Source organism: Sus scrofa, chromosome 3, assembly GCF_054392235.1.
Source record: "Sus scrofa isolate SSC_HxYL_T2T_F1_AM1 chromosome 3, Sscrofa_HxYL_maternal_Yorkshire_Landrace_v2.0, whole genome shotgun sequence".
In the NCBI taxonomy this organism is placed as follows: Eukaryota; Metazoa; Chordata; class Mammalia; order Artiodactyla; family Suidae; genus Sus; species Sus scrofa.
In genome coordinates this window covers 61,547,323-61,573,684 of record NC_139385.1, presented here as the reverse complement: position 1 = coordinate 61,573,684, position 26,362 = coordinate 61,547,323, and the positions used below count along the sequence as shown (strand labels likewise).

General features: G+C 39.4%; 1 protein-coding gene across 6 annotated transcripts in view; it reads left to right on the top strand.

Moving 5' to 3' along the window:
* Nucleotides 1–26,362, top strand: part of MRPS9 (mitochondrial ribosomal protein S9) — a 64,269-nt gene that overhangs the window by 17,259 nt on the left and 20,648 nt on the right. For 5 of the 6 annotated variants that reach the window (XR_014839466.1, XR_014839467.1, XR_014839465.1 and 2 more), the window contains exons 3-7: nt 3,132–3,194; nt 3,282–3,312; nt 15,797–15,876; nt 25,328–25,416; nt 26,256–26,331. Coding sequence is in view for 2 of the 6 variants with exons in the window: in NM_001244553.1 (NP_001231482.1) it covers nt 3,132–3,194; nt 3,282–3,312; nt 15,797–15,876; nt 25,328–25,416; nt 26,256–26,331 (339 nt within the window). In the remaining 4 variants the exon portion in view is untranslated. Of the gene's footprint in view, nt 1–3,131; nt 3,195–3,281; nt 3,313–15,796; nt 15,877–16,553; nt 16,701–25,327; nt 25,417–26,255; nt 26,332–26,362 lie in introns of all 6 variants that reach the window. The other variant, XM_021085713.2, reaches the window with a different exon arrangement.

The window sequence follows — 26,362 nt, the reverse complement described above, 5'->3', positions numbered from 1 at the left end:
TCAGTCCAAGAAGTCTTAGTCTTAATCCCTGTGCCTTTCACCCTGCTCCCACCCATTTCTCAATAGATAATGATTTTTGTTTCCACTTTGTTCTTCCTGTGTTAATGTTTGCAAAAAGAAACCTATGTATATATATATTTTTCTCTTCTAGCATGCATTTTCTTGTTTCTCTCTCTTATACCAGTGGCCACATTCTAAGTATATTTCTTTTGTAGTTTGCTTTTCTCAGTCTTTTTTATGGCTGTAGAGTGATTGATTGCATAGATGTACCATCGTTCATTCAGCTAACCTCTTGTGTATGAGGATTTGGTTGTTTCTAATATTTTGTTCTTATAAATCTAATAGCCTATGTTGTTATATTTGTGGGGTGTATCTTCAGGGTAAATTTGTAGATGTGAGATTGCTTGGGGAAACATACATGTGGTTTAGTTAGATGTTAGCAAACTCCCAACCATGCAGGCCATGCTGCCACCAGCAAGGTGTCAGGGTGTCTTCATAACAGTGCCTAAATGGTGCTGAAACTGACAGTCCTAATGGCCTGAACCTAGCCAGAACACAGATTGGGACTTGAACCCACATACCAGAACTTGAGCCCGGCCTAAACCCAGATTGGGACTTAAACCCATGGTTTTAAATTAGAATCACTCACCCTCTGTCTGGACTCACTGAGGTTCAGGTTCTTCATGTCTCCTTGAAGAAGGAATTCAGCAAGAGACAAAGTGGTAGGCAAGAAATAGATTTATTAGGATAGGACACTTGTGAGGGATGCAAGTCGCCAGGCAAGAAAGCTCTGCCCCCAGGATCCACTGTGCTACAGTATTTATCACCCAAGGGGGAGTGGGGGTTGGAAAAGCCCGCCTCTTCCTTTCCGGAGGTAGCAGCTCCTCCTTGGTATCCTGTAAGGTATGTATTCAAATCCGAAGAAGGGTGATCCTCAAACCCTTGCCCTTGGTCTGAATATGAATGCAGGCCTAATCCCACCCCCACCCAATGACCTGAGGCAATTCTCAAGGCTCCATTAATGGAGCAAGCCTGCCTTGTACTGATGGGGGTTTTTTTTGAGCAATTGATAAATTTAGAATTAGGAGTTCCCGTTGTGGCGCAGTGGTTTACGAATCGACTAGGAACCATGAGGTTGCGGGTTCGGTCCCTGCCCTTGTTCAGTGGGTTAACGATCCGATGTTGCCGTGAGCTGTGGTGTAGGTTGCAGACGTGGCTCCGATCCAGCGTTGCTGTGGCTCTGGGGTGGGCCGGTGGCTGCAGCTCCGATTCAGCTCCTAGCCTGGGAACCTCCATATGCCGCGGGAGCGGCCCAAGAAATAGAAAAAAATAAAAAAATAAAAAATAATAAATTTAGAATTAATAAATTTAGCAATTAATAAACTTACAGTGATCTCCCAATGTCCCCTGTTTCCCTCTTTAAATATGGTCCTTTATCAGGACTTCTACAACTACCTGAGTCTACTCCATCCCTATCAGTGCTGTCAGGCTTTTGAATTTTTGTTAGTCTTGTTAGATGAAAAGTATTATTTCAGTGGGTCATTTTCTGCTGTAATCAGTAGTTTTAATTGCACTTTTTAAAAATTCTAAATGTATTTGAGCCATATATATTTTTTTAATGTAGTTTAATTGGTCGATTATTTTCCCTTCTAAATTTTGGATCTTAGTTAAGACTTTCTTGTATCTAGGTTATGCAGGAATTCGTACATGTCTTCTGATACTTGTTAGATTTCATTTACTGTGTTTAGCTGACTTATTTTGCATTTATTCTTGTGTACAGTGTGAGGTTTGAATCTAGTTTTACCTTTTTCCAAATGACAGTGTTTTTGACATCACTTGTTAAATAAAAAGTCCACCTTTTCGTCAACAGAAAAGGAAGGGAGAGGAGTTCCTGGTTTTTCAAAGAGAAACAATGGTTCAGGAGTTCCCGTTATGGCGCAGTAGTTCACGAATCTGACTAGGAACCATGAGGTTCGGGTTCGATCCCTGGCACCGCTCAGTGGGTTAAGGATCCTGCGTTGCTGTGAGCTGTGATGCAGCTCGGATCCTGTGTTGCTGTGGCTTTGGCGTAGGCTGGTGGCTACAGCTCCGATTAGACCCCTAGCCTGGGAACCTCCACATGCCGTGGGAGCAGCCCTAGAAAACCCAAAAAAAAAAAAAAGGAAACAATGGTTCATCTAAGGTGAAATGCATGGTCTTTTGGGTCTTCCTGTTAATTGTGAAGAGGACCTTGGAGGAAGCTGTTGTGGCTTTTGCAATTGTTCTCAAGTTGGGGGCAATGCCGCTCCCCAGGAAGTGTTAGGGTGAAATTTGTCTCAAGCACTGGGGGTGTTCCTGGCATAGACTTTTGGGGAAGGGCTAGGGATGTTAAACGCCTCACTCTGTAGGGAAAGTTGCCCATTAGAGAAGGTCACATTCAGAATGCCAAGGCATCCCCATTGAGAAACAGACATTGAAGGGGGCATGTCTGGGAAAATGTGATTTATAAACCTCCTGCAGGTTCTAGGAGAAGAAGTTCGGAGAGCTTCTGAAAACATCGAGGCATCCTGGTGGGTGGGATGTAGGCCCTGCTCTTCGCTGTTGATCTGCCCACCCCCTGGAGCTGGAAGTCCTCTTGAGCCCTTGCCCAGCCCTGGAGGAGGGGCCTCCGGTTTCCTTTAGAAAAGGGAGAGGGCTTGTTTGTGGTATCACACTCCTGTTTGAAGCTGACACTTGAAAATTGTTAATAACTAGTTCCAGTTTTTTTGTCTTTGGGGGGATGTACACATGGTGATTTTATTATCCCATCTAAAAGATTGTGAAGGGAGTTCCTGTCGTGGCTCAGCAGAAACAAATCTGACTAGACTCCATGAGAATGCAGGTTCGATCCCTGGCCTCACTCAGTGAATCTGGCATTGCTGTGGCTGTGGCATAGGCTGGTAACTGCAGCTCCGATTCGACTCCTAGTCTGGGAACCTCCATATGCCCCTAGTGTGGCCCTGAAAGGACAATAAAATAAAATAAAATAAAAGATTGTGAATTAAGATAATTTATGTGAAACTCTTGGTTCGATATCTGGCGAGTAGTATGCATTCAGTAACTCTTAGAACTTGTCTTGGAACAGATGTTAATTAACCTTTGTGTATTTTCAGAGAGCTATCGCTTACCTTTTTCCCAGTGGTTTGTTTGAGAAGCGAGCCCGGCCAATAATGAAGGTAGTTATCTTCATTAATAATTTTACAAATTTCACTTAGTTTTATAGTTGCAGTAATTATCTAATGCATTTTCAATTTATTTTACAGCATCCTGAAGAGATTTTTCCAAAACAAAGAGGTGAGTTTGTTCAGGAGTGAAATAATCTTTCTTTCCTGCAGTGGAGTGTAAGTTATGGACCAGCAGGCACTGCTGTGTCCTGGTGGTGGTGAATTAGGTCAGAAATACTTTATAACTAAGGAATGACTGGGATTTGTAAACTGTTTCTTGTTAACCAGATAATACTAAAATTAGATCATGTTAGAGTTTATGCCTATACTAATGTCAGTTTATTTGCCCAGTATGCCTTTTTGAAGAGGAGTTTGGTACAGATCTACTGGAGAATAATGCAACTTTTATTTAATAAGAAAATTTACAATTTTTCTTTATTTTTAGAAGCATATTTTCACTGAATATAGATTATCCCTTCTTATTACTTTATTAATGTACTTTTCATTGTCTCTTAACTGGCATTGTTTCTGATGGGAAGTTAGCCATCATTCTTAATCTGGTCCCCTGTTTTCTCTGGAGTCTTTTAATATTTTCTCTTCATCTTTTAAATATGTAAAATAAAATCTTGAAGAAAACATGCAAGTTTTAAGATCAATGAAGTAAAATATTTACTATTTTCTAATTCACATTAGAAGCTTCTTAGACAAGCTAGGGTGGGTTGTCAATTACTTTAGAAAGTATTAAAGCTAGAAATCACTTCTTAAAAACACTCAAAATAGGAGTTCCCAATGTGGCTCAACAGGACCCCTGGCCCAGCACAATGGGTTAAAAGATCTGGTGTTGCTATAGCTGAGGTGTAGGTCACAACCACAGGTCGGATCTGGTCCCTAACCTGGGAATGCCGTATGCTACGGGGCAGCCAAAAAAGAAACAAAAACAAAAAAGACCACTCAAAATATAAATTTACATTCGTTAGTCTTTTGCTATAACCCTAGTAGTTTTTTTCTTTAAGGATGTATGTGTTCCTCCTTGTTTCTTTTGCATAACTCTGCCCTGATGCATCATCACAGGTTTTTAGTTTGATTTCCTAACAGAGGAGCAAAGAACTTAAATCTCCTAAGAAATCTGAGTGCAGAATATTTTGTATTTCTATAGATTTTTCCGTCAACCACACTGAAATTGAACAAACTTTTTTTTTAATTAGTAACTTGCCTCTGAATCTTGATAAAACATTCAACTTAGTTTTCATAGAAGCAGCAGTTACCTTTTCTGTTTTCACCAATGTTTTATCTGTTCATGTAATACTTCATTCATGTAGGAGTTCCCGTCATGGCGCAGCAGAAGCGAATCCAACTAGGAACCATGGGGTTGCAGGTTCTGTCCCTGGCCTCGCTCAGTGGGTTAAGGATCCGGCATTGCTGTGAGCTGTGGTATAGGTTGCAGACACGGCTTGGATCCTGCGTTGCTGTAGCTGTGGTGTAGGCTGGCAGCTGTAGCTCCCAGTTCAACTCCCAGCCTGGGAACCTCCATGTGCTGCGGGTGCAGCCCTGAAAAAACAAAACAAACTTAATTCATGTAATTATAGAAATATGTACAGTTGTAACAAACAGGTTGGGAATAAATGCCACTTAAGCCTATAACTTAGCAGTGAAAATGTGTGGATATACTTTACATGCTCAGTTTGTAGACAGCATTAGTCAGGGTGTTTGATAACCAATTAAATAGAGACTGGTAAGAGCAGATATTTTTATTCAAAACTTAATTATTTTGCATTGATGTTTTTGCCACATCTTACCTTTGCTCACAGCTAGGCGTTCTATCATTCTTCTGCTCTACTTCATTCCTTATATGATAACTTTTATTTTGAATCTTGTTATAAATATCTTGTATCTTTTAATATATTTTTTTAATGTTTCCTAAATTTGTACATGCAGTTGATGATAAACTATAATAACAGTTTAATCAAACCTTTTGGGAGATAATAAATGAAGGCTATATTAAAAAGTGCACATCACATTTAAAGATGCAGCTCAGTTTTCTGGAAATAAACTAAACACAAGGCACAGAAACTTACACTTGATGGCTTTTCTGTATATGTTTGTAATGATAGTAATTTTGTTCCTCTTTTTAGTGACTTCTCTGTTTTTCAGGGTCTCAGTCTCCTCACTCATGTCTCCTCCTCTGTTGTTCTGTATTTCTGTATTTCTTTTCTGGTCGCATCTCTTCTTGGGTATCTCCCCGTCTGAGACTGGTTGTTTCTTTACCAGCTTCTCAGTATTAGAAAGTTAGCATTACCATCAGCTGGAATGTAACAACTGAAACATCTGTGTGTCCCTGCACTTGTGTTATTTTGGAAATAGGTCAGTGTTGGTAGGGTTTTCTTACATTGGAGCTAACTGTATTTATTTACATGTAAGTAGTATACCTTTAGAATCCGCAAAATAACTTTTTTTGCCATCTACCTACCTATCTCCCAGTTTTGCTATACTTTGTAAATAGAGGACACATTGTTTTTATGTTTGAAAAGATCAGTGAATTTTAGATTTGAACAGATTATGGCACCAGTAATGTGCTACAACTCCCCTTATTAAAAGATGGAAGCTTTCAGATTGAGTTAACATAAAAATCCTGCTCTACCATTTAAAGTAAGTGATAAAAAAACAAAGATATATACCCAAATGATGGCAGAAGCAAGGAGGAGCACCTGATACCAGACAGGCGTAATTCAGGGAGGTCGGAGAACCCTTCAGTGAGGCGAGAATGTTAATTTATATTGATAAAACCTAATATCCATTAAGTGGATTTGACGACCATGAACCTTTTTGCACTAAGCATTTAGCATTGAAATGTTTAAAGCAGAAGCTGTTAACTAAGGCTCTGAAGAATTTGAATAACACAGCATGATTTTATAGCTACTGATACAAGCACAAAGAATACATTTTCTGTGCAGATGCCAATGGAATATTAATTGAATTATGATGCAATAAGTCATAGAGAAAAACCTAACTAATTATGAAAACTGGAAATTATATAGGCTAGATTTTTTGAATTAAAACTGATAGAACCATAAAACTATTTGGTTAAAGAGAAATCAAAATTGAGATTATGGAACTACTTAGAAATGTATGACAGTTCATATAAACCCTATGGGATACAGACAGTGTATTATGCAGAGGCAAACATATATTTATTAGACACCAAGAAAGACTAGAAATAAATGAGCTATTCAGTATTCAGTTCAAGAAGGCAGAAAGAGAATGAAATGGATGAGCAAAGTAAAGAACTTTAAAAGAAGGGGTAGAACAAGTAAAACCAGCTAGTTCCTTGAAAAAGCCAATGAGATTGATCAAATTCAAATCTGGTCAGTGGAAAAAGAGAGAATACCTAAGAGGACAACATTAGTAATTTTAAATAATAATGTTCAGAGGGTATTTAAAAGTGTAATGTTGTTATGGCTCACTGGATTCTCATTGATTTGAGAAATATCCTAAATAATAAGAGTACTGAGTATTTGTTGAAACTTATTAGCAAGGCCCAGGCACAGTTCTGAGTGCTTTGCATGCCTTAACTCACAACCAGTTAAGTAAATGTTCTCCCCATTTTACAGATATGGGATCTAAAGCACATGGGGGTGAATTTACCCAGGACACAGCTTGGAAGAGGCCGAGGCAGGATGTAGGCAGACCCAGAATATGGCTTAGACTCCACTCAGACAGTTTTCAAGAAAAACCGAATCCCCCAAAATGTCTTCATTGGGAGAATGCTGGTTTGAGTAAAAGCTATGGAAGTCAGGTAGTTGGAGACTTAACCAGAGAGGCACACTGCCCAGAAAGTTTTTTCAGTGAGATCTGTCATGGCTTGAAAAAGTTTGTGACTTTTATATTATATAAACTGCTGCAGAGCAGAAAAAGATAACATAAGCTTCCAAAATTCACTTTAAAGGCTCTCACAGTTATCAGATCTAGACACAGATAGCATTAACAAAGAAACCCATACTCTATTCTCACTAAATTAAATGATAGCAAGCCATATAAAACATCATATTAAGAGACGATACCATCAGATCTTTCAGCAGATTCCCACCACCCCAGAAATGTAAGGATGGTTTAACATTAGGAATTTATTGCTGTAATTCTCTTTGTTAATTGAGTCAGATTTCCAAAGATGAATTAAAAAGTCAGTTAACAAAATTTAGCATTTATTTCTTGGTTAAAAACTCTTAAACTAGAAATACAAAGAAACTTTCTATGGTGAGAAACAGAAATACATCAGATTAAAGAAACCCACATCACTGGATCCCTTTACATTAAGTTCAGGAATAAGACAAGTGTGCCTACCCTTTCCTCTCGTACCCAGTATTGTTTTGAAAGTCTTAATTAATGTAATTTCAAAAGACAAAGAAATTAGAAATAAGTCAGTTAATATGCACAGATGTTATAAGTACCCAGTTAGAAAATACAGGATTAATATTCCCATCATGGCCCGGTGGTTAACAAACCTGACTAGGAACCATGAGCTTGCGGGTTCGATCCCTGACCTTGCTCAGCAGGTTAAGGATCTGGCGTTGCTGTGAGCTGTGGTGTAGGTTGCAGACTCGGCTCTGATCCCGTATTGCTGTGGCTCTGGCGTAGGTCGTCGGGTACAGCTCCGATTTGACCCCTAGCCTGGGAACCTCAGTATGCCGCAGGAGTGGCCCTAGAAAAGACAAAAAAATAAAATAATTCTGTAAGAATTACGGTAGAATATCATTATTTGAGTATCTGAATATTGGAAACATTAAAGCTATGAATTGTTCTGAAATTTTTTTAAATGATACTCTTTTATAAAAGCAAGCCAGAGTATAGGTGAAGCTGAAATGCTAGTCATGCTGAGATCCTGTGAGCCTCTTGCCGGTTGATGACAGCACGCTGGCCAGGTCCACACAGAGGAATCAGTGTGGAATGGAGGGTACTGGTGACCCAGGTAACGGGATGGTCTCCGTGGTAACAAACTGGTCTTTTTCTGCCTTTATGTATTTTTGGTGGACAAGAACCATTATAAAAACATGGAATTTTAAATGTGCAAATATATACCTACATACATACATATGTTTGTGGGTTTTTCCCAACATCTTATTCTGTATGCTTCTTATCTCGTTCTGGTCTTGTATCTATAAATTAGATTATTAAATGCTATATGTAACTCCCTTTGCTAAGGTTTCTCTGGTCATCTCTTGGTTGAATGGGGTTGTTTTCTAGTAGATTCTTCCAAAAATGCTCATAGATATAAATTCCCTGAGTTCTCATGTTTTTAGAATTGTTTTTTAATAGCCTTGATACTTGAAGGACCACTTGGCTGGAGGGGAAAGTTTTTGGTTCGTACTTTATTTTCTTGAGTTCCTTGAAAATGCTGCTCTATTGTTGCCTTGCCGTGTCTGTTGTTTTTGAGAAATTTCCTGCAAACCTAGTTATCTCTCACCTGGTGGTCCCAAGGGCTCTTTTCTTTATCTTTCTGAAGCTATCTGGCAACTTTATGATAATACAGTGTTTCAGTTGATTATCGACGGTTACCTTACAGTGGTGCCCGTAAGCTCTTGCAGATAGATTCAAGTCCTTACATCCAGAAATATTTTTTAGCAGTTATAAATACTAGTTCTGTCCCACTTTTTGTTTTTTATCCTTGGGACTCCAGTTATGTAACTGTTATTCCTTCTTGGCTTGTTTTCCATATCAATCACCATCTCACTGATTCTTCTTTATCTCATTTTCATTTTTTTGGTTGTTTCCCTACTTTGTTTTTCTTTTCTGGCTGTACCCACCGCCTATGGAAGTTCCTGGGCCAGGAATTCAAGCTGAGTCACAGCTGCGACCTACGCCACAGCTGAGGCAACACCAGGTCCTTAACGCACCATGCTGAGCTGGGGATAAAACTGGCACTGCCTTAGAGATAATATCAGATCTTAACCCCATTGTGCCATAGTGGGAACTCCTCTGCCTTTTTTAAAATGTCTTTTATTATGTTTTTAATCTGTTCTTTTTTGGGTTATTTATAAGTTATAATTCCCATTACTTTAACTTTTTTCTCTGTTTCCCTCCTGAATTTAATCAGGTTGTTTCATTTCTTTGAGTTTTTTGTGCATTATGTTCTGTTTTGAAACTTTTGATTGAGAGTGTTCTCCAGTAGTTCCAAATGGCTGTTTGAGGATGTTTGATTCATTTTGGAGAGTTGCATTCTGTTCCCTCTGCTTTGCCACTGGTTTGGGTGAGGATAAATTTTCATCAGTGGAACCATTTGGATTTTTGTCGTTTTCTGTTTTAAAGCTGCTTTTCTCTGGACAGAAATCTCCTATTTCTTAATCCACTTAGTGGAATTTTTAAAAAATTGATTGTATCCAGAAGATAACAGAGTTGGGTCAAGACTTAAAAAGTACATTATGATTTGGGGATTGATATTTAAAATTTTAAACAACAAATAATATTATGCCCTTCAGTCACAAATAAAAAGGACAAAGGTCAATAAATTATCTATTTCAAAATCTAAAATTTCTCAAAAAAAGATACTATTAATTTAAAAAACAAGCAATAGACTGGAGAAAAGAAACATGACAGATCTTATATCTAGAATAAATTACTTCTAAAATTATCAGGGAAAACAACCTAATAGAAAAGCGGACAAAAGGAAAAGTAGGTAATTTATAAATCAAGAAAATAAAAGTAGCTGGTAAGCATAGGAAAATATCAAATCAGAAGTAATGTCTGTCAGATGAGGACAGGAGATTATTATCACTCACCAGATTGGAAAATTGCAAATACCATGTGTCAGCAAAAAAATCAGAAACAATTTAAATGTTCATCAGTAGAGTAGCTAAATGAACTGTGGGAGAATCACTCTGTAGAGTAGTATGCAGGTTTAAGAGGGAGGCACCTCTAATTGCATCAGTACAGGTGGATACAGTGTTGTGTGGGAAAAGCCGGTAAAATGGTTAGAATTATCCTAGTCCCTTTGGGTTACCTTATACTGGGCAGCTTGCAAACAATAGAAGTTTGTTTCTCATAGTCCTGGGAAGTCTGAGATCAAGGCCTGAGCAGATCCTGTATCTGCTAAGAGCCAGCTTCCGGTTCACACAGCTGTTTTCACCTGTGTCCCCATATGGCAGAAGAGACAAGGCATCTTTCTGGGGTTCCTGTTATGAGGACACTAATCTTGCTCATGATGGCAAAGCCCTCAGGACCTCATCACCTCCCAAAGGCCCCACATGCAGATACCACCACACTGTGGATTAGGTTCAAGCAAATGAATTTGGGGGGTGGGAGACACAGACATTTAGTCTATAGCAGATATGTAGTGTATATACAGCTTAATTCCATTTTTATTTTTAAAAATCCCACCAACAATCCTCTATTTCAGTAGGTATATAAATGCACTGAAAAAGTCTAAGACAATAAACGCTAAATTTGCTTCTGGTGAGAGAATTCTGATGTTTAGTTTTTATAAGAAGAGCAGGTAGAAGCATTGCTTAGAGGGAAATTTATGGCATTGAATGCATATATTAAAAAAATAAGGAGTTTCCGTCATGGCCCAGTGGTTAGCAAACCCAGTTGGCATCCATGAGGATGAGGCTTCAAGCCCTGGCCTTGCTCAGTGAGTTAAAGATCTGGCGTTGCCGTGAGCTGTGGTGTAGGTCCCAGATGCAGCTCAGATCCTGAGTTGCTGTGGCTGTCGTGTAGGTGGGCAGCTGTAGCTCCGATTGGACACCTAGGCTGGGAACCTCCGTATGCCTTGGGTGAGTCCCTAAAAAGCAAAAAAAAAACCAAACAAACAACAAAAAAAAACGGATTTAATCCAAAGGAAGCAAAATGAAGGAAACAATAAAAATTAAAGCAGAAATCAATAAAATTGAAAAGGGGAAATTAAGGGAGAAAATCAACAAAACCAAAAGCTGGTTCTTTGAAAAGACAATAAAATTGAAAATCCTCTAGCCAGGCTAACTTTAAAAAAGGAGAAGAGACACAATTACTAATACCAGAAGTAAAAGAGGGGGCACTGATCCAGATCCCATGGGCATTAAAAGGATAATCAGGGAATTCTGTGAACAGCTCTGTGCCCACAGATTTGACAACCTAGATGAAATGAACCAATTCCTTAAAAGATAGTCTGCCAAAATTTACACAAGAAGAGGTAGACAGTGCGAATAGTCCTCTATCTATTAAAGAAACAGAATCAATAAATAACATAGAAGACCTTGGGCTTGGCCATGGCTTTTTAGATAACATCAAAGGCATGATCCATGAAAGAGAATTGGTAAGCTGGATTTCATTAATATTAGATTTTTCTACTTTGTGAAAGACGTGGTCAGGAGAATGAAAAGATAAGCCACAGGGTGGTAGAAAATATTTGGAAAAGACATATTTGATAAAGAACCGTTATATAAAGAACCCTTAAAACTCTGCAGTAAGAAAACAACCACCTGATTTTGAAATGGACCAAAGATCTTAAACACATCACCAGAGAACATAGATGGCAAATAAGCATATGAAAAAATGCTCCATGGAAATACAAATTAAAGCAAATGAGATACCACTTGCAAACCCATAAGAATGGCCAGAATTTGTCACACTGACAGCATCAGATGCTAATGGGGATGCAGAGCATCAGGAACTCTTTATTTTTTGTTGGTAGGAATGCAAAATGGCACAGCCACTCCCAGAAAATGGTTTGGTGATTTCTTACAAAACTAGACGTACACTTTCCGTGTGATCCAGCAGTCATGCTTTTTGGTTATTTACTTAAGTCCACACAAAAACCTACATGCGATTTATAGCAGCTTTATTCCAAATTGCCAGAATTAAAAGTACCCAGAATCTCCTTCCATTAGTGAATGGATATTTAAACTGTGGTGCATCCAGACAATGAAATAGTTCATCACTAAAAAGAAAGGTGCTCTAATACCATGAAAAGACATGGAGGAAACTTGAAATTCATACTGCTCCGTGAAAGAAACCAATCTGAAAAGACCGTATACTGTATAATCCGAACTCTGTGACGTTATAGAAAAGGCTGAACCTGGAGACCCTGAAAGGTCAGTCTAGAGAGGGAGGAATGAATAGGCTGAACTCAGAGGAAGTTTAGAGCCATGAAACTACTCCATATGGTACTATAATATTGGATACCTGTTACTGTACATTTGTAAAAATACATAGGATGCTCGCCAGAGTGACCTCTAACATGAACTGTAGACTTTGGGTGATTATGATGTGTCAGTGTGGGTCCATCAGTTGCAACGGATGCACCATCTGGCAGGGATACCGATAACAGGGAGGCTGTGCCTGTGTGGTAGAGGTATGCGAGAAATCTCAGTTTTGCTGTAAACCTTAAACTGCTATCCCCGGCCTCGCTCAGTGGGTTAAAAGGATCTGGCATTGCCATGAGTTGTAGACGCAGCTCGGATCCCGCGTTGCTATGGCTGTGGTGTACACTGGCAGCTGTAGCTCCAGTTCCACCCCTAGCTTGGGATCTTCCATATGCCACAGGTGTAGCCCTAAAAAGACAAAAAATAAGGTAAAATAATAGAAGAACATATTGTGTAATTAAAGTTCATTTTATAGAAAACAGATAACTGAGGGAGCACCATTAAGAGCAACAAAAAGTAAAATACAAATTAAACGTCAAAAATAGATTTATATAGAAAATGGTAAAACTTAACGATCATAAGTGAAAATCTGAATAGCTAGAAAAAATGATTTCATGTTTGTATAAGGAAAGATAATTTTTCAAAGCTGCTACTTTAAAAATTATTAATGAATTTAATATAATTTCAAAGTCCTGATAGGGCTTCTGGAAAAACTCGTAAAGTTTATTTTGAAAAAGTAAATGTGCAGGAAGCGGCGAGAAATTTTTTAAAAAAGAAGCAAGAGTAATGAAGGAAGTTACCCTACCACGCATCAAAATGCAGCAAAAAACTGATTTTTATTAGATGGTGGTAATGGTACAGACAGACTGGTGGACCTGATTATTCAGTGTCAGCGTATGTTTCTTTATGCCATCTTTTGTGAATTCTAAGACAGTTTTTCAAATTTAAACATTTGTAACAAACAATTCATTTTACAATTAATGTAAACTATATTGCATACCATTTGCTTTTTTTCTTTCTTTCTTTGTATAAGTACATGATGGAGCATCTTAAAATCTGGGACATCCTAGATTGAATGAAATCGTATACACACATACACATACAAACACACACTGATACGTACTCATACAAATGGAATGAGACCCAATTAAAGAAATCTAGATCGGGGAGTTCCCGTCGTGTGGCGCAGTGGTTGACGAATCCGACTAGGAGCCATGAGGTTGCAGGTTCGGTCCCTGCACTTGCTTGCTCAGTGGGTTGACGATCCGGCGTTGCCGTGAGCTGTGGTGTAGGTTGTGGACGCGGCTTGGATCCCACATTGCTGTGGCTCTGGCGTAGGCCGGTGGCTACAGCTCTGATTGGACTCCTAGCCTGGGATCCTCCACATGCCACGGGAGCGGCCCAGGAAATGGCAAAAAGACAAAAAAAAAAAAAAAAAAAAGAAAAGAAAGAAATCTAGATCGAATGAAATCATGTACACGTGTACACACACACACACCCCCCGATACTCATGTACTCATACAAATGGAATGAGATCCAAATAAAGAGATGCCTGCAAGCTTTTCAGTAGAGTCTTATCTGCAGCCATAATGTGTGTCTGTCTTGCTCACTTTCACAGTACAGTGAAAATCCCATGGTAAAGTTATAAAGACTGGAAAATATGCAGGATTTCATGAAGTCTCTGAAAGTGATGTTAGAGAAACATGTAATTAGTCCAAAAGCCATTGGCAAATAAGAATCTTTTTTTATTTTTCAAGCCAAGGTCTGTGTCCAGGCTTTTTTTTTTTGCCATTTATTATGAAATTTTGGTCATTTTAAGTGTACTCACTTAAAGTGGCCTGCATGTAATGCTAGTTATCCCAGAAGGAGGATAGCCTACACATTGTACAGGTGGTGTTTCAAAAGAAAAGAGTCAAAAAACTGGAATTCAGTAGGACTCTCTTTGTTAGGCAAGATAATAGGTCCTTGGATTTCTGCCTCACAGACGCAAATTTCAGATAGATCAGATTTCCGGTCATGAAAACCTACCAAAATTACAGATAAAAATATAGGAAAATAGTGTTTAGAAAGACAAGAGTCTTAAAGCAAGTTTTCTCAGTGGGCATGATATTGTCCCCCAAAGGGGTATAAATTGGTTCATAGGAGGTGAAAAAAATCTTAATCTATTACAGTGTTTGTGGCCCTTTAAAGGGCTGCAGTATATATACATCAGCAGGTATACATCAGTAGATATGCACTGTATCTGCAGTATTAAAATTTCATGGAGAGGGAGGCAGTTAGGGAGGAAGTATCTGAAAAGGTTCCTTAGTAGGGATCAAAATGGAAAAACTGTTGAAACACACTGCCAGAGAGGAAAAGTGACATATTCTTCTTACACATACTTTAAACTTCTTGATTATGAAAGACACCACACAAACAGAATTAAAAGGCAAGTGACAGATTGGGAAAAAAGAGTTTACAACTCCTGTGATAGAGGAGTATAATCACCTTGATGTTTGCGGCTCCTACTGACTGTTCCCAGAGATAGCGCTCGGTACAGACATGGGCAGAGGACATAGAGTTAAGTGTTTGCTTTACCTCTGTTAGCTATTAGATGTGTGACCATGTGTATTTCAGAGGGAATTTGGCATACCATCTTTGGGGGGCTCCTTCTACATTAGATGGTTTAAACTCTCTGAGGTTTGTCACTCTGGAGTTGAAACCAGTAATGTGGCACAGAAAAAATCCATTCAGTTTTTTTTATTATTATTATTATTTTTTATTTATTTATTTTTTTTTTTGTCTTTTTGCTATTTCTTTGGGCCGCTTCTGCGGCATATGGAGGTTCCCAGGCTAGGGGTCGAATCGGAGCTGTAGCCACCGGCCCACGCCAGAGCCACAGCAACGTGGGATCCAAGCCGAGTCTGCAACCTACACCACAGCTTACGGCAACGCCGGATCGTCAACCCACTGAGCAAGGGCAGGGACCGAACCCTCAACCTCATGGTTCCTAGTCGATTCGTTAACCACTGCGCCACGACGGGAACTCCTATTCAGTTTTTTTTTTCTTTGTTATATTATGCCTGTGCCCTGATAATGTATGATGTAATTGACTTTATCAGTTTTCCTTTTGAAGAATAAGGGAGTGCATTGTATGTTTAGCTAAACCTAATTTTTTTTTTTTTTTTTTTTGCTCCAGCAAAATGATTTTGGTATTTTGTGTGTTTATTTGAAACAAGTTATAGAAATTCTCATGGTGAAATACCTAGGGATGTTTTATCAGATATAAACATTGTTTTGTTTATCAGATAAAAACATTGTGTTAAAGAGTGTGAAATAGTAAGTATCCTAAGGATTGATATGTTAGACATGTCAAACTAAACATTAAAATTCTAGACAGTAATGCTTTTTTGTGATTTTAAAATAAGAATTATAAGCATACCTCAGATTGCAATTAAATATAGCACTTTGGTTTTTCTGTGTGTTTATTTTTATTTTTGTTTGTTTTCATTTGGTTTTTATCAGCAATCCAGTGGGGAGAAGATGGCCGTCCATTTCATTTTCTCTTTTATACTGGCAAACAGTCGTATTATTCGTTAATGCATGTAAGTATATTACCTTTATGGTAAATGATACAAACCATGAGCTAAGTAACTGAAGATAGTAGAGATTTCACTTGGCTTCGGAATTTTCCTTGATTGTTTCATAGTGGACAAAAAATAAGCCCTCTAGAGGTAAGATGGTTTGTTGAAAGGCTTTATATTTTTACTAATTCACCTCAGCTAGGGGTAAACGTTAGAGAATTTCTGTCAGAATGGTTTGTCCTTAAGATGCTTTTAGTTCCAGATTGAGGTCATGCCAGGAGATGGAAGCTCAGCTCAGAAGTAGTGCGTCTGTGGCAAGTCCTGACCCTGAGTGAGCTGCTATCACGGTGGTAGGGAGACCCCCTGGGGGACAGTCAGGATGTCCTCTCTGCCTTTTTGTTGTTGGTATGTGATTTTTGCATTTCGTGGGCCAGTGCAGTGTAGGCATCTAGAACGGGAGCCCAAAGACTAAGAAATGATTGTATTACATGTTGATTTCCAACCTCATTTGCTTGTGTACTGGGAACTGGTTGCATTTTCTTTCAGAGTGTTTGATGGTGAGCTCATTGGGGAGTTCCCTGCAGTTAACTCTGGAAAAAAAGGCTGGATGCTGATCTCCAGCTTTAGACCACAGAATCCACTTTATTTTTAGAACATGATGTCAAGTTTTATTTTATTCACCATATGATTTTTGCAAGTTAGAGCAATCTCCCTGGGCTTCCCCGCTCCCAGTCGGCTCTCTCTCGGTGGCTTGGAACTTCTGCCCCGCCTTCCCCTGCTTTCTAGAGTTATCTGGGGTTGATTCGTGCTCCACAGACCCAGAAGACGAAATCCTCACTTGTCAGGTACATTTATTTCTTGGGCAAAAAAAGAGAAAACCTTCCTTTCACTTTTTGTTGACCTTGGGCAAATGAGCTTCTTGCCCTGGCAGAAATGAAATGCATGATAAATGCGAAGTGTGTCTTTGCTGAGTAATGGCTGCTTCGGCCGGCTCGCCGCCTGCTCCCCCACCGCCCTCGGCCCCGAGCCCCCCGCTGCTCATTTAAATAGGTATGTCAAATCTGCCTCCCGACGCCGCTGGTTTGATCTGTGGTAATATTTGTGAAGGTTCCATATGGACCCGAGCCCCCTGCAGTGCTAAGAAATAATGTACAACGCTTCATGGTGCAGACGCAAATTTCCTCTGAAAAGGGATGCAGGGCTGCGTTTTAGCTGTCGGAGGGGATGATGGAGCTGGCGCGCTAGGCCTGTCAACTTGTTACACGGATGGGTTGCACGCAGCGAAGCTGTGGAAAATCTGTGCCTTTTAACTTTTCTACTTAATCACGGTTGTAGCATTGCCTTTAGACTGTATGCTACATTAATTCTCTTCCTGCCTTCTGCCTTTCATCCCAAGTTTCACGGAAAAAAGTCAAGCATGCGGGTCTTGTAGAGGAGCCTTATCAAACAGCTGTCATCTGACAAGCCATTTGCATTTGTTTGGGCTGAAACTGAGCAACCCAAGGGCAAGACATTTTGTTGCATTCCATCATAATGAGGAAATTACACATTGTGTAAGAGGCCTAACTTTATTTTTAGTTTATGTGTGTTAAAAGGTATTGCTTGAGAAACTGGTCCCTTTCTCTGTGGATAAAACACCACCCCACTCTGGACCAGAGTGTCAAGTTATATCCAGTTAATAAACAGTCTTCCGTTTCGAGTCATACCATTTCGTTGCATGTAGGAGAGCTCTTTGGGCTCCAGTGTTTTACTTAAATCCAGTTATTTAGGTCAGTCTCTTTGTTGGGTATTTTGACCCCTAAACACTGTGTGTTTGGTATTTGTTTCATTGCTCATCAGAACAGTTTATACATAGGAATTACAGATATTTTGGGTTAACTTGAGCTTATTAATTTGGATAATTAATAAAAATCTCGCATTTTCAAAAATGCTTTTTGTAGAATTTTAAAGTAATTGTATAAGGAAAAAAGGATAGATGTTTTGCTAAATACACACCAATTACTTTAGTATCACATATGACAGATTTAGCCATCGCAGCCTGTCATTGCAGTCTCGTTTTCTACATGGCACAGGTCAGCATCGTGCTAGGCGCGCTGTTACTTGGAAATAGCCAAATACTCATTGTGGTGTTCCCGAGTGGTTTTGTCGTGAAGTCAGGCATTGCATAGAAAATAAGACGACAAAGCCGGAAACTGCCCCCACCTCCTGGGGAGGTTGGTGTGCTTGCTCCTTTGTTCTGCCATCTCTTGTGGGGGGTGAGATGCCCTTCCATTCTGTAGGGGGATGATCCCCCCCATCAGCAGCAAGGGGATTGGCCCTCCCAAAGACTGGCAGGTGGGCGGGAAGTGAATCGTTGTTACCGTTTCTTTTTGTGGCTGTAATTTCTTCCCATGTGACAGGGTAAAGACACGAAGCCAGACTCGGTTTTTCCCATGTCCTGACCAGCTGTAATTGTGTGAGCCATGGCCATCATCAGCCAGGCTTGTTGACAGAACAGTACAGATCTCAGGCATGTGTGCAGTTCTGCCAGCAGGGCTTTCTGATGCCCCTTAGCCTTTTTATCTTCTGTAATCATGTCAGAGCTGCTTTTTAGTATTTGGTCCCTGTTTGCATGTTAAAGTTACATGTTACATTATAGCCAGGAATAAAAGATGGGCCCTGTACAGCTTCCAGTTAATGACAGTATGTCATGCTTTAGTGAATACCAGTTCCAGTTGGCTTATAATTTTTTTGTGCGTGTGTGTGGAGAGGTGGGGAGGTTTTTGAGGAAAGGGGAAGATGAGAAGAAAGAAGCAGTTCATTGTTCCTGCCTGGAAATGAAGCATGGTAGGACAGTCCAAGGTGAAGGGACATTTGCTGATCCACAGGGCCTCCCACGCGTAAGGGTGTTACATCTCAAGGTTTGTTAGCAGGTAGTTAGAATCCCCACTTCCTGTGGGCACAATCCTAAGCCTGTCTTCTGATCTCTGGGAAAGTCAGTGAGGAAACATTTATTTTACAATATAGCGAATAGAATGTATTCATATGTAATGAATGAAGTATGAAGCAGTACTATACAAGTGAATTCTTTACAGTAGAAAGTAGTTTAAGACGAAATAAGAGCCTTATGGAGTTTCGGAAAGGATCGTTGAGGGCCATGCAGGATGGCACTGCTCAGCCATCTTTTTTACCCAAAGTTCTTGCCTTCTGCCTCCTTAACAGCCACGCAAGCAGTCGGACTTGTGTGCTTACCAGATATGAGGTGGGGGTTTCAGGAGCAGAGTGAAGAGAGAGTAAAAGAAGTTTCCTGAAACAATGGAGCAAAAGCATAAAGGAAAGGGACGGCGTTTTAAAGAGCACGTACGTGTCTGCAGTGAAGCAGGTGCTATACCAGAAAAGAGCTAAGCTGTGGGTAGCCTGGGGCCAGGAGCCAAGGGAAGCCTGCCTGGGCACCCCTGCCTGCTGAGGCCGGAGCTGTCCAGGCTGCCGGGCGGGTGGGCAGAGGGGGCTGCATTCATGAGCGGGACCTTCCCAACCTGGGCGGTTGTGGTGGGCTTTGTGCAGTTCCTTTAATCCTAAGACAGATGTTGATTCCTGCTCACTCATTGAATGAATACCTTCGTTTCTGAAAAATCTTGACACTCACTCACTGAAAGTGAGTTGAAAATTATTAAAATAACTCATTGTGGGAGGTGATTTTTTTGACTCTGAAGTGGGAGCCCTTTTATAAAGTATGACTCATTAAGACGGGGCATGTCTGTACTGTAGCCTTTTCCAAAGTGCTTTCTGAGGAACCTGGGCTATAAGATCTTCAAGAAAGGGTCTGTGGAATGACGTCCGATCGGCAGTGCTGCGTACTGTACACGGGGACGCTCTAGCGAGGGGACACTTGGGCGTGGTCCGGCTCCGGAAGCCCTCCGGTAAAGAGACGTGTTGTGGTAACGCACTGCTCACACACACTGGGTCAGGGAACCCTTGAACCCTCCACCCAGAATGCCTTTAACATTCTGAGAAACCAGTGTTTGGGGAAGGCAGTATCAGATGCTGAAAACACGGCGAGGTGTCAGATACAGTAAGCATTTATTGAAGTTGTACATGAGCTCCTCCCACCCCAATCTTTAAGATAAGTTTCCACATTTCTAAAAACTACACTGGGAATTTAGCATCTTACAGGAAGCTCATTTATTTTTTAGGACTAGCTTTGTAGTAAACATTGGAGTATTTTCAAGAGTATTTCTATAAAATGAAGGAATTATGTGGCCGCAGATAAAATGTTTACCCAAAAGAAGTATAAAATGAAAGAAGTAGGTCATTGTTAAACGGTTCTGCTGGATTGGAAAAAGAAGTTTACAATATGAAAGAAGATGTAATTCTCATCCTGATAGTTTATGTACAAACAGGACTCACTTGGCTTTGGAAGGAAGCTCCTGGTTTATTTAGAAATTCTCGAGGAGTTTATTTTAAATGACTTGAGTCATCCTCTTTATTCACAGAGCCCCAGAATAGCCGCCTGGAGAGGGCTGTGAGTATGTGGGGGGTGTATGGGGGTGTGGCTGTGGGGGGGTGTGGCTTCATTCCATGAAGGTTCCAGACTCAATAAGCAAAAGTTCTGGGTACTTAGTGTCACAGAATTCTTACTTAGTTTACATCCTCTTTGTCCTCTTGCAGTGAATAGTTAAAACTTAATTTTGAAGCAGTGCTCTTTAAAAATGGAATTAAAGTAGTGAAAGTACTTATTTTTAGAAAGCTACAGACTGGTGCTGACATATATCTGAGTGCTGTTTTAAGCCCTTTCTTGATAGCAGAAGTTAATTCAGCAACAGAAATTGCTGTTCCTTCAGTTGTCTTTCATGTACGTTTTCCTCATATGTGAATGATTACCGTTGTGTATCTTGCTGGTCTAAGTGTAACAATTAGGAAAACAAATTTTTAAAACCTGATTCAACGTATTGCCTCTGTTGATTTTAATCAGATTCTTTCTTTTGTAATGGTGTAATATGATGGAGCTTTAAGTAGTAAAAATAGATGCTATCTGAGCCACAAGCACTTCAAATGACTCCTAGGTGTGTACTTTCCCAGAGTACTTGCCTGTGTGGCGTGAGGGTGAGACAGTTTTCTTCTTTTTTATGTTAAATAGCATGATGTGAAGTATAAACTGAATAGCGTGGTGTGTTACAAGGTGGTAGCAGAGGTCTACGGTAGAATTACATCACTTGGAACTTTAGATAAATAGCATGATAAATGAATTATATACATATTTATTCCACTTGCTTTTGTATATGTCAGTAACCAAAAATTTGAGAAGACGGTTATCTAGAAAATTTATTTTCTGTGATTTTTTTAAAACATATTTTAAGTTATTTTTCTGTGTTGAACTAGCATCTAAGATGATAGTTACGGTTAGTTTGTTATTGCACATGTTGTATATCAAAATACAGTTGACTGTATTTCCTGTCTTGGCTCAGTGGTTAATGAATCCGACTAGGAACCTTGAGGTTGTGGGTTCAATCCCTGGCCTTGCTCAGTGAATTAAGGATCCGGCATTGCCGTGAACTATGGTGTAGGTCACAGACACGGCTCGGATCCTGCGTTGCTGTGGCTGTGGCATAGGCCAGCGGCTGCAGCTCTGATTAGACCCCTAGCCTGGGAACCTCCATATGCCGTGGGAATGGCCCTAGAAAAGGCAAAAAGACAAAAAATAAATAATTTTTAAAAATACGGTTGACTTTCTATACCACCCTCCTAAGAAATGTTGTTTGTTTGCCCTTCCTAAAATTGGAATTTCTACATGATTAATATAATCAAAACAGATTTTAGAAAGCCAAAATCATATTTTTAGACTAAAAATCATATTGCTCATGCTCTTGGAAGAGTTGAGTTTGAGCATTTCTTTTCTGCAACCTGAGCATCTGGTATTTTCAAATTAGGCACCTTCTAAAATCGACTCATACATTATGGAAATCTGATGACATGAAGGGTGGATAGGCTTGCTTTGATTTTATGAAATATTAATCATCGCTGTGATTAATGATTCAGCATTTCACATCTGGGTTATTCCTGTCATATTTGAAAATTATACTATTAAATACAATATATAAACTTAGTGTAGGTGGGGTCATGCTAATTCTCTAGTGTCCCTTAAAAATTAAGTGGGAATTTAACAGTAAACCAGAAGGTAGCTCTGAGAGTCTGTGATGTTGACAGTTCCTGGCATGTTTTATACCCTCAAGGATTTGGGAATGTAAATTAGTGCACATCTCTTCAGGGAGTTGAAGCTATAGAATGTGCTTCCAGAGGACTCTTGTCTCTAACTAGCCTAGATCGAGTCTCAAGAGTGGTTTTGTTACCTAGTAAAGGAAGAAAAATAGAAATGTTGCTCCTGTAAGTACAATATGTTCAGTTATTTGACTCCTGAATGCCGTGCCTCACCCTGGTCTCATTTCTTGACCGTTCCTATAGGTCAGGCACTATGCTAAGTACTTTACACATATTTTCCTATTTAAGGAAGCGTATGAGGGGGCTTAATGAGCATCTTATAACTTGATGGATTACAGCCATCAAAGCATTTGCAGTAAATGAATGGAACTTACATGTCTGAAATTTGACGTGTACACGTCATGGATTGTTTCTCATGTTCCACATATTTTCTTTCTTTGTTTTTTTTTTGGTTTTTTTTTTTTTTTTGGTTTTTAGGGCCACACTCGTGGCACATGGAGGTTCTCAGACTAGGGGTCGAATCGGAGCTATAGCTGCCGACCTACACCACAGCTCACAGCAATGCCAGATCTTTAATCCACTGAGGGAGGCCAGGGATCGAACTCGCAACCTCATGGTTCCTAGTCAGATTCGTTCCTGCTGTGCCACAACGGGAACTCCTCCACATATTTTCTGATGATTTTACTTAACACTATTTATACATTATTATGGAGCTAAATAATAGTGCTGAAAGGTAGTACCGCTGTGAAAGCAAGTTTTAAGAAACACATGAACTTAAAAATTGCTCCAAAGTCACTGAAAAATGATGACAAATTTAGCAGCCCAGACTTTGACTTGAACCTTACCCGTGAAGCAGGTCACTTATTTTTGTCTTAGTTCCCTTGGTTAGTCCAAAAAATTAAATAGGCCTTCACAAGCCACATAGGGTGTCTTTTTATTACTGCCGTGGGTGTTCTCTTGGATTCCTGTTTTTTCAGCTAGGTTTGAGAGGTAAAATATCTATCTGACTTCGGACCCTCAAACTCAGACTAGAGGCTGATGCCTGCGCTTTCCTGTGCTTCCTGGCTGGGGCAGGCTGGCGGGCTCCTACCTGCTGGTGGGCAGTGCTGGTGGATAGTGAGATGCTGTTTGCAGTGTGTCTGTTCACTTTGTACAAGTGGGGGCACATCATTTTATGGGTCCCCCCTCCATACACACACAGTTTTACCTGTTCAGAGCACTTGAGAATAGCTTTCTAGAAATAGAAGCATTAAAAAATTTTCTGATACACTATCCAGCGACAGTTACAACTCACCACCTTAACCTTTAAATAGGAATTTCAAGTCTGCTAACCACAGTCAGATGAGGTTTACCAATTCTTTGGAGACAGATTGTTAAATTTTACTTTAAGTTGAGTAGCAGCTGTGTGTTCTGGATGTGAATGGTTCACCTTAGTTTTTGCTTTCTTTAGCATGGACAGTGGTTTTAGATTGTCAGATACATTCTTCTGCTGCTCCAGGCTATGGATTTGTACTTTGAAGGTAGTTGTCAAGATTGTTGTTCTGAATATGGACACCAGAATTGAATTCACTTCATTTGTCCCCATAGTTGCAGTGTTTAGATCCAAACTTCAGTAGGCATTACATACAGGCATCGTTCTGGACAATCACTGGGCCCACCCCAGAGGTTCCTTTTCACAAAGTCTGGGGTGGGGCCTGAGAATTTACCTTTCTAACCCAGTCCTGGGCTCACGCACTGCTGCTGCTGCTGCTCCTGCTGGGAGCCTAGCTTGAGAACTGCTGACTGTTTCATTCCGTCAGAGATGCTCAGCCCAGTTCTACAGTTTCTAAGCGTGCTGCTTTTCTCCTTTTCTAAGTTATCAATTCTACTACCCTTACCGAAAACAAACAAAATAAAATGAAACACCCAAGCCTCCCAGCCACAAGAAATGAACTTCGTCCTTATCTCACCGAGCAATCAGGGAACATGATCTCAGCTTTTCCCACATGTGCTCGTGAAACGCAAAGGCTCATTCTTTGCAGCTTTTTTTTCTTTCTGGCCTTTTCTCTCTCCTCCCTACCCCTGCCCCTACCCAGGAGGTTGTCCCCCAAAATGGAAATTATTGAGACTTTGAAATATGGAAAAACATCTCTATTAGTGACAAGTTGTTTCTTCTTTTTTTTTTTTTTTTTTGTCTTTTTAGGGCTGCACTCGAGGCCTATGGAAGCTCCCAGGCTAGGGGTCTAATTGGAGCTATAGCTGCCGGCCTGCACCACAGCTCACTGCAATGCCAGATCCTTAACCTACTGAGAGAGGCTAGGGATCGAACCTGCAACCTCATGGTTCCTAGTTGGTTTTGTTTCTGCTGAGCTACAACGGGAACTCCAGCAAGTTGTATCTTCTGAGATTAGTTGATGATATTGGATGGTGTCGTGATTAAGCAAGAAAAAATGTTATTTATATCGTCTCTAGCTCATCCTCTGAAAATGTCTGTTCTTAGATATTAGTGTGGTAGGTTATGTGTATTTATAAATATGCACAGATTGGGTACGAGTTCTCAGTCGAGAAAAATTGGGAGACTGTTGCATTATTCTGCCTGTGTAAACTCATTTCCTGGAAAATGTATTTCATCGATAACCTTTATTGCCCGATTGTTGCTTTTTCGCATGTTCTAACAAAATGGCTTATTTTCTCCTATTTGCATTACAGTTTAACATGCAACATACATTCAAAGACTTTTTTAGAAAATAAGTTAATACAAAGAAATCAAATAATGAAAAATAAACATTAATAGAAAACCTTTTAGTATACAAACTACATGGTGAAGACCTAATATTGTATAAGTATAAAATATCCGATAAGTTGTTCAGCTATAAATATCTTAACTTTTACTAATAATGCTCTATGTTTGAAGGCATATTGCTATATAAATTATGATTTTTTTAAAGGAAAATCTTTGGTTCTGTTTGTGGAACTGTTAAAGAAGATAAATAGTTTGTAATTTTTATTTTGTTCTTACCAACTCACTAGAGTTGTAAACTTTTTATAGCATTATTTAAAAATCAGTTGACGTTAGGTGTGTTACCACGTGTAATAGTAAATTCTCATTGAAATTACTCCACCATTCTTTAGTTTGAATGAGGAATAACATTGTTAAAAAGCATTTTTGGTGGTACTTGCTTTGCAGCTACAATTTGAGGAGGGGACTTTTGAGATGGGCGTACTCAAGGAGGGTATGAAGTGGCAGTGATAACACACCGTCACTCCTGGTTTAGCACGTGTGTTTTATTTATCATAGGACACATATGGAAAGCTCCTAGATGTAGAAAAACATCACAACCAGTTGAGAGCCAAAGATCTCTTGGCAGAAAAAACGAAAATCTTAAAGTAAGTTCCTTTTTGCATTGGAGTATATGAAAAAATTAATAAAAAACATTACCACTTATCTTTGGTGATTTCTAGGCATACCTAAAGCCTATAATTTTGTTTTTTATTTCAGCATTCATCATTAAAATTCTGAATAATAGGTGGGATTTTTTTTTGTTTGAGAGGATATAAATATTAAGATTATTTTTGTTACCTCATTCCAAATTTATGTATCTATTAAGTGGCACTTAATTATTTGATTATTATTCAGAATTTTTGTATATACAGCTATACATTTATATGCTTACATATTTATGTATCTGTGTTTGAAGGTTTGTGCTTCTATTTAGCACACGGTGATAGACTAGATCCATCAACTTGGGCAAACCACTTTTATATTTTGGCCGGCTTAGTAACATATTTCTTCTTGCGTAAGACACAAGTTTTTGAACATACCAGTTTCGGTTGTAAAGACGACCCCTAACCTTTTATATGGGTTTCACTACTGCTTTAGTCTATTGACAGATTAATTCTGTGTCCATAACATCTCTTTTAAAGTAAATGATGAAAAACCAGCACAATTTTACTTTTTGAGAAATGGGGTGAATTTAATATTAAATGGGTTCCACAAAGCCAAGTTTAACTCTGCAGATGAAACATTTGCTAGACGAAGTATCGTTTCTAAAGTAGATTGAGGAAATAATATGTCTAAAAAATCATTTACTTGGATGCAATTGTACAGCTATGTCACACAGAAATGTGTTTCCCGATCAAGAATCGCTACGACTTGTGGGATCTTTTGTGATACAACTCTAACTGCATGGTTAATTTAAAAGAGAATATATGTGATATTTTAACAGAGACCCGATTGGCAGCAGATGGCTGATTAAGGAGGAACTGGAAGAAATGTTAGTGGAAAAACTGTCAGATCAAGATGTGAGTAATTAATCTTTTTAATTTAAGGGGA